Source organism: Cladosporium halotolerans (genome assembly GCF_011745625.1).
Source record: "Cladosporium halotolerans strain TM138-S3 chromosome Unknown Sca58, whole genome shotgun sequence".
Classification (NCBI taxonomy): Eukaryota; Fungi; Ascomycota; class Dothideomycetes; order Cladosporiales; family Cladosporiaceae; genus Cladosporium; species Cladosporium halotolerans.
The window spans coordinates 67121-74692 of record NW_027191509.1 but is presented as its reverse complement, the minus strand read 5'-3'; the positions used below and the strand labels follow the sequence as shown (position 1 = coordinate 74692).

General features: G+C 53.1%; 3 protein-coding genes across 3 annotated transcripts; 2 read left to right on the top strand and 1 right to left on the bottom strand.

Moving 5' to 3' along the window:
• Positions 1-46: 46 nt before the first annotated feature.
• WHR41_09115 (uncharacterized protein) lies at positions 47-736 on the top strand (the record flags this gene model as incomplete). The annotated part of the gene is made up of 4 exons (XM_069377719.1): positions 47-302; positions 356-393; positions 448-518; positions 584-736. Exons 1-4 carry the CDS (start codon positions 262-264, stop codon positions 734-736), a joined length of 303 nt encoding a protein of 100 aa, XP_069225336.1. The 5' UTR covers positions 47-261.
• A 58-nt stretch (positions 737-794) lies between these two features.
• On the bottom strand, positions 795-2179 carry WHR41_09114 (uncharacterized protein; the record flags this gene model as incomplete). The annotated part of the gene is made up of 3 exons (XM_069377718.1): positions 795-1696; positions 1751-1843; positions 1893-2179. 3 exons carry the CDS (start codon positions 2177-2179, stop codon positions 913-915), a joined length of 1164 nt encoding a protein of 387 aa, XP_069225337.1. The 3' UTR covers positions 795-912.
• A 1326-nt stretch (positions 2180-3505) lies between these two features.
• WHR41_09113 (uncharacterized protein) lies at positions 3506-4782 on the top strand. The gene is made up of 4 exons (XM_069377717.1): positions 3506-3966; positions 4019-4328; positions 4384-4540; positions 4613-4782. Exons 1-4 carry the CDS (start codon positions 3682-3684, stop codon positions 4629-4631), a joined length of 771 nt encoding a protein of 256 aa, XP_069225351.1. The 5' UTR covers positions 3506-3681; the 3' UTR covers positions 4632-4782.
• Positions 4783-7572: the final 2790 nt, after the last annotated feature.

Below are 7572 nucleotides of genomic sequence, written 5' to 3'. Positions count from 1 at the left end.
ATTCCTCCTGTCGAGATATGCGACGATAGAGCCATGTGTTGACAAACGCGTCGCGTGAGCACGCGGTGGGTCTGTGCACACGGTGGGGAAGACTTCTATTCGGCGGCTGGCCGCCACAACCTCCGGCTGGTCGCTCTCAACGATGAAATAATACACGTTTGGACTTACTCGACACCCCAGGCCAGAGCCATCAATTACAACTGCCAGCGTACGTTTCGAGCATTTTCAGCATAGCAACAATCTGCCGGACCAACACCTATCATGTCGGCTTCCTTCGCGCCAGAATGTAATGAGGTCAAGGAGTATGTGGAGAGTCACGTCCTGCGAGAGATGAATACTGACAGTATTTGTACAGACGATATGACACATGCTTTCTCAAGTGGTATAGTGAGAGTAAGTGAGCTTCTGTACTGCAGCGCCGGACCGTGAAGCTGATCTCCAACTCAGAGTTCATTCGAGGCACAGCAAAGGAGGATGAGTGCGAGCCTCTTTTCCAGAAGTACAAAACCTGCTTGACGGTGCGTTTGAAAACACCAGTCGATGACATTAAGTGGTCCGCAAACAGACTAACGCGCGAATTCAGAAAGCCTTAAAAGACAAAGGCATCGAAAGCATGATAGAAGAAGCTCGAGCAGACAATAAGGAGAACGACGTTGAGTTCATGAAACCCAGCTCCGGAGCGAAGTGTAAGTATAATTCTCAAGAAGATCCTCGATCACAGCTGATCAGTGTATAGAACTGGGACTACATTATTATACGGCGTTGCATTGCATGATGAAAGGAGTTGCGGCGCGTGTTTCTGGCATATCATCTCTGCTCATACATTCCTTCTTGAACATAACAGCTACTTTACATATACCCAGCAATTGGCGGATCTCATCCCAAAGCTACGGATGCAGATTGTACGAACCACTAGATATCCGCGCGAGTTGTCGCACCAATGTCCTTTCCAACAGGAATCAAGAACCCACTTGCCTTCACGCGGCCGTCAGAGCCTCTGGCGCCCTTCAGCACAGATGGGTTGACACTCTCGAAGGAGGTGTTAGACCATGAGCCAGACTGCCACGAGTTACCGGAAGCCGTGACGGAGGAAACGAGAGTAACCTGGGCACTACCGACGTTGACCGCAGCGATGTTCTTGGTGAGAGAAGAAGTCGAGCTCCTGAAGTTGAAGCCGACGTCGCCATTGTTCCAGGCAGTGTTGCGCTCAACGGTCAGCTTGCCGGGGTTGCCGTTGTCAATGAAACCCTTCTTCGCGTTACCGAAGGCCATGCAGTTGCGTACAATGTGGTTCGCCGGGGGGTTGTCGGTGATGCCCAGCTTGAAGCCATTGCCATCACCATTGAAGCCACTGAAGCCCCATCTGTTGAAGCCATTGCTCCAGGCGTATACCTCCTCCAAGGTTACGGCAGAGCCGAACATGAAGAGGTCGAGCCCGTCATCAACGTTATCCCAGAGGCGTGCATTGCGAAGCACGTTGCCTTCACCAGATCCCTCTTTGCAGGCAAAGCCGTCAGCGCTCTCGCCGTTCTTGCGAGGGTCGCGGTTACGGTAGGAGTCGAGGTAGATCACGGTGTTATTGGAGGACGATCCTTGCAGCTGAAAGCCCGTCTCGTAGTTGTCGTGCGTCGTGATGAGCTCGTAGTAGTTGTGTGACGCGTCACGGGCGTAGATGCCGTACGGTCCGTTTATCAGCCTATATCTGGGTAAGTACAAGCACTAGGCTGTATGAGATCCGTACTGTACTGACTCGAGGTTGTAGAACTTCCAGTAGTTCCCCTTCTCGATGTGAAGGATGCCTCGCTCCTTGTTGGGCAAAGACTCATCCAGGCCGTACGGAGTGCTACTCGGGGTCAGCTTGGCTTCCTGAGAGCTTCGTGTGGAGTACTAACCCTGGGAGGCTCTCTCCATCGATTATCACCTTTTCCTTCTCGAACGAGCGAAGGGTGATTGGAGACGTCCTAGTACCACTCTTTGTGATCTGGATGTTTGTAGTCGGCTTGTAGGTACCAGCTCGGAGGAGAATATTGTCTCCAGCGACGGCAGCATTGACGGCCGATTGAATTGACCCAAAAGGAGCAGTCTGAGAACCGGATCCTGTTCCTGAAGGCGAAACGAAGATATCCTTGCTTTGAGCGGCGCCGACAAAGGCCACCGCCAGCGTTAAATACTTGACCATCTTGAGTGGTGTTCAGGTAAAGCGGCGTTGAGCGACTACGATTACTACTCACTGCTGGCACGCACCTATTTGTACTCTGTAGCTCAGAGATCCAGACCCATCTGCTTCATTAGGGCTTGCCCTATGTCTTCGAGGGCTTGCCAGGTTCCACCAACCTAAGACAAGAGCTATTTCATCTGGCCATGGAGCATGACCAGTGGTATGATACCTTCAATCATATCAAGCGCTTGGCAGGGGAGAACAACAGTGTGAAAGCAGGCTTATCGAGTCATGGATTTTCCGGCTGTCAGCACGCGACTCTCCACCACTTATCTGTGAATCTGTGTCCAGCCACCTAGTAGGCTCTCCACCGGAAAGCCACCTTTGGGAAGTCTAGGAGGGATGGTAGTACGGTACCATGTTTATTTACCTTGGGGATAGCTATTGCTATTGGCGTTCAAGAAGGCTCTCCCCAATCTTGAATTGAGCTTGAAGTGCTACCATCTCGTCTAGAAGTCGAGATTGTGATGTTTACCAGAGAGAGCCATGCCACAGACCTCTGGATGACTGGTGCCTGTAAAAGATGAGTGAGCGACAGGACCAGAGGCGCAACAGGATCTAAGATCACGCGCCTGTCACGGAGATTCTGCAACAAGAATAGCCAGTCGAAAAAGATTTCTGACCTGGAGGAATATTCCTCCAGGTCTCATCCTCCAGACTCCGTTCTTCTTGCGGTAAAGTGGCTTGGCTGTTTGTTGCGGGTTGGGATGGCTGGAGTTGGTGCGTTTCAGTTAAACTAGCCGGTTAGCCCTACTGGTCGCCTCTACAAAGACAAGGAGTCCAATGCAGAGGAAATCTTGGAGTGGAATGTTTGAATGTCGGGCAGTTCCATATGCTATCGTGTGCTTCATGTAAATAATGGATTCGGTGTTAGGTATAACAAACTCCCGGGTGACCTCAGAGAGAGTTTCGTAGGGTTAGGGTTAGGGTAGCCGTCGCTTGAAGACCACCGTTCGGGGTGATCATTGTACTGAGCAACAGTCCATCTACAACTTGCGTCAAGCGATGGCATTGGGATAATCAATCGCGAATTGCGAGCCAAGTATTCTATCAATAGAAAAGATGATGTTAAGCCGTAAATATCAAGCTTGCGGGGACGTTCCTCAACGTCACGACGTCCTCCGTCGGCAAGCGGATACTGTTGACATCCGAATCCAAACACCAACGCAAAGACCTAGACCTGTAACACCACTACATCGAGATCTCATCACGCGCGGCCTTCGAAGTCCGTGAGGGTCCATCTCCGCCTGTGTTGCCATTATACTGGGCTGGCAGGGACGGCAGGCTTGCCTGCAGGATTGTTACATCATGACTTCCGCCAACGTTGCCTAGAACCGCGTCACTATTACCGTGTAGCGATACGTCTCCAAGGTGGGTGCGCGCAGCTCGCCGCAGCTGTTGCATTGGCAGCGAGAAGAGCTCAAGTACAAAACATCTCCAAAGTACCGGTTCCGCTCCTAAAGATGTTCACTACCAGGCGTACTTTGACATCTCTCGTGACTCGCATTTCCACCCAATCTTGCTGCAAACCGGCCCTTACCACATTTCCTGTCCGATCTTTCGGATCGACCACCAAAATCAACATGCCTGAGCCTTTGAAGCCCGAGGAGGTCAACTCCAAGACCGACCCTTCGGTCGCAAAGCAATTCGACTCCGAGTCTTCCCTCGAGACCAAGACCAAGGATCTTTATTCCATTGTTGATGGTCTCAAGATTGGCATGCTGGGCACGTACCGTCCAGGCATTGGCGTAATATCAACCGAATCTCTTGCATGTCCGCAAACCACTGACAACGCTCCAGCCTGTCGGCCGCTCTATGGCTGTAGCCAAGCGCACCGGCCCCGACTTCCTCTTCCTTGCCAACGCCCACAGCCAGAAGTTTGACGACCTCGAGAAGGGACCAAGCGAAGCCAACATCTCCTTCGTCAACTCTAGCAACCAGGACTGGGTCTCCATCACCGGCGAGGCCGTCACCACCAGCAACTCCGACCCTCGCATCAAGGAGGTCTGGAGCAAGGGCGCGGCCGCCTGGTTCGGCGACCTTAAGGACGGCGTCCATACTGGTGGCCCAGAAGACCCTCGTATGAAGCTGATCGAGATCAAGGCCAAGTGTAAGTCGAAGCGATGCCGAAAATCGACGGGTCTCTTGCTGACGAGCTTATGCAGACATTTCTTATTGGAAGCATGATGTCGGAGGTCTCGGATTCGCGAAGGAGATTATTGGCGCCAACATCACCGGTGGCGTTGCCAACACGGGTACGCTCAGGGAGCTGAAGGAGAATGAGATTGCCGAGGCTAGGAAGAGCGACAGCTCTATGAGCTCGTAGGTCGCTTCTGCCTGATGATTGTTATGACTACATGATAGCTGAACTATGATGATCGTCTTCCATCCTAGACTGAAGAGTGCTTTGTGAATGATTCAACTGTCTGCTGCAAGTTACATGCTACACCCGATCAGCGAATAGCCTACAACATGAAACAATAGTCTGCACGATTGGAGTATCGACAAATCATGTCTTATAGTTACCAGGTTAAGTGCTTCTCACACTCCAGTACCTTACGGCCAAGTGGCGTGGTACCTTCTGCTCTATATTCCATGACAGACCGTTCTCCACGAAGAACACTTGCGTTGTGAGTAACACTCATTTTTTTCATTGGGCCTTTTCTGGCGCGCCAGTTCCTAACTTCTAAGCACCTTCTTCCGGGCCCGGCACTTCGACCCGGGCCCGGCACTTCGTTCCTTCTAACCTCCATGGTGGCTTCCCAAGCCTTCCATACTGCTTGACGAAAACCAAGTGCAGATGGTAATGAAGGGGGGAAGTAAAAAATCGTCAGTAAAAGAGAAAGAAAGTCCATCGCACAGAGCTTATATCCCTGCGGCGACCATCCAAGCAGCTCTGTCCCAGCTCGCTGAACCGAGGAGGTTCCCGGAACTTCCGTGCGCCAGACACATGGCATCTAAGCAGCCATATACACAAGGTGTCAGGTGCTCCCGCCGCTGCCTCGAGATGCGCCTCGACCTCCACCACGACTTCTTGACCACCAGCGTGCCGTCCACCACGGGCTCGGCCATGTCCCCGACCCGGAAGGAGGAGAGGAGCCAAAATCGAGGCCTTCGCCGGTCTGTGTCAAAGTAGGGACCGGCATACCCTGTCTCACGGCCTCGGATGGCTCGGCCCTGGTTGAAATCTTTCAGCGATCGGAAGACAAAGCCACCACGATTACGACCACGACGGCGACGACGACGACGACGGCGATCCAGGACTTAAAGTCGTCTTCGAGGACTCCGGTCGTCGGGAGATCTTCCTCATCGGCGGGCTGTGGAGGCGCTCGGTCTGAAGTAGTCGCCGATACTGCGCTCGTTTCCAGCAGTGGGCCAGCGAGTTTGACCATCGGAGCAGTGTTGACTAGTTCGGCATAGCTGGTGTTCTGCGGAGCCTGGCTTTACGTCCTGGTGTCGCCGGACGCTGTCTTTGGGGCGCTTTGCCGTGCTGAAGCAGAAGAAGTGGAAAGCTCCAGGGTCCTAGATGGACCAAGGAAAGAAGAGGGTGAATGCTCCAAGGACCTTGATGATCCAGGGAAAGAAGAGAGTGAATGCTCCGCAGACCCGTTGGATCCACGGACGGTCACAGACTCCGGAGAGTCTGTGTGCGACATAGTCGCGGTGTGTTTTTGAAAGCTGGGGCCCCCGTTGGAGCACCCCAAAAGGCCGGTGGCCTGTGTGGCGCGATGGCCGAGTTTTAGGCCCTTCGGCCGAAAACCGAGCGCAAAGGTGTGGAGGCTCGTCGGCCGCCCACAAAGACCCAAAGTACTGGCGCGATGTTTCCACCGGCCAGTTGCGCGTTGATTCGGTGTAAGGAGAGAAAGGGAAGGAAGGAGGAAATTTGCAAAGCTCGAGACAAAACCAAAGCCGGGACGGGAGTGGGGCTTGGCGCGAGGCTCTATTGGTTGCAGTGAGGTCGTTCGCGGAAGGTGCGAGGCGCTTCACGTCCTGGCGGGGCCGCAGACGCAAGAGGTAGACGTGCTGTGACGGCACGTCAACCTGCAGTGCTGGTTTCAGGACTGGCACCGCCCCATTGTTAACTCACAATGATGTGTGGATGCGTGGGAAGTGCCTGGTATCACTTCGACAGTGGACAATCTTGAGTTCGTTGGATCGCGAACACGAATCCGACTCGAGCGTGGCCAGTAGCCTCGCGCGACAACCCCAGCGTGAGCTTGCGAAGCGAGCCGAGCCCGCAATAAGCCATAGAAGCAACATGGCATGCGCCTGGGTGATGTGCTCGTGCATGGAAGAAAGCAGAACGAATCATGCTCGCACATGTCAGCACGAGACGACACCGCACTTAGGCCGCAAGGTCTTTGACACATGTTGAAGAACAAGTGTTCCGAGGTTAGTTTTTGAGCCCAGATAATCACGCCCAGGTGATCCATTCAGAGCGGCGAAGCACCTATCTTGGTCAGCTATAGATGTAGGAGAGATTAAGTCGAGATAGAGTACTCAGCCAGGATGTGCGAGACTGAATTCGCACATCGTAAGAATGCTCCATCCCTGTCGTATTTTGCTGTGGCTGTCAAACATTATCTCTCCCCTGGAGTGGGCCAGTCAAACACTCAATTCAGCGCCTAGCCGATTCCCCTGGAAAGTGATCAGACTCCGTGAACAGTCTCACGAATATTCCTTTCCATCGTTATAGCCTGTACCCGTTGAGCACGACAACCTAGTGCGGACACAGGTGTGATGCATCTGCTTGTGCAATAAGTCGCATCAAATGCGTGAATTGGCTTAAGGTACCCCTGCCCTGGGGAACTGGGGACGACAGAGACGTGAGGTCGACTTCAGCCCACCTCCGGCGCGCTAGGGGCGACTATAGTCCGCCCCCACGACCGAACGTGGTTGTTCAACAGCACACATTTCAACCTTCCACATTCTCGTGCCTCACATAATACACACGAGACGCGCACGGCATCAGTTTTTCAGCGTGCTATCCTGTGCGGCTTTCGAAATCTTCTCATAGGTGGCAACAGCTCCGTGTGAAAATTCATCCGCCTGAGTATGTATTCGATTCTTCCTCCGCAAATAGCACCGACAACGGAGACTGGGAGTCAGGATTTTCTGTCCCCGACAAGACGGCAAAGTCTACCTATTTCCAAGTGTTCAACGTAGATAGAGCGTACTACCTTTTCTTCCAGATCCAACAACGCCCCCCCTCACGCGGCAAGCCGTTGTGCGAAGCACGACGGCTTGCCGCAAAGATTGGGGTATATATTCACCAAACCCGCTCTGATTGATGGTCAGCGTGGTCGGGTTAACCAACATTCACCTTGCCTTTTACCAGATGAATCCTTGGCCCG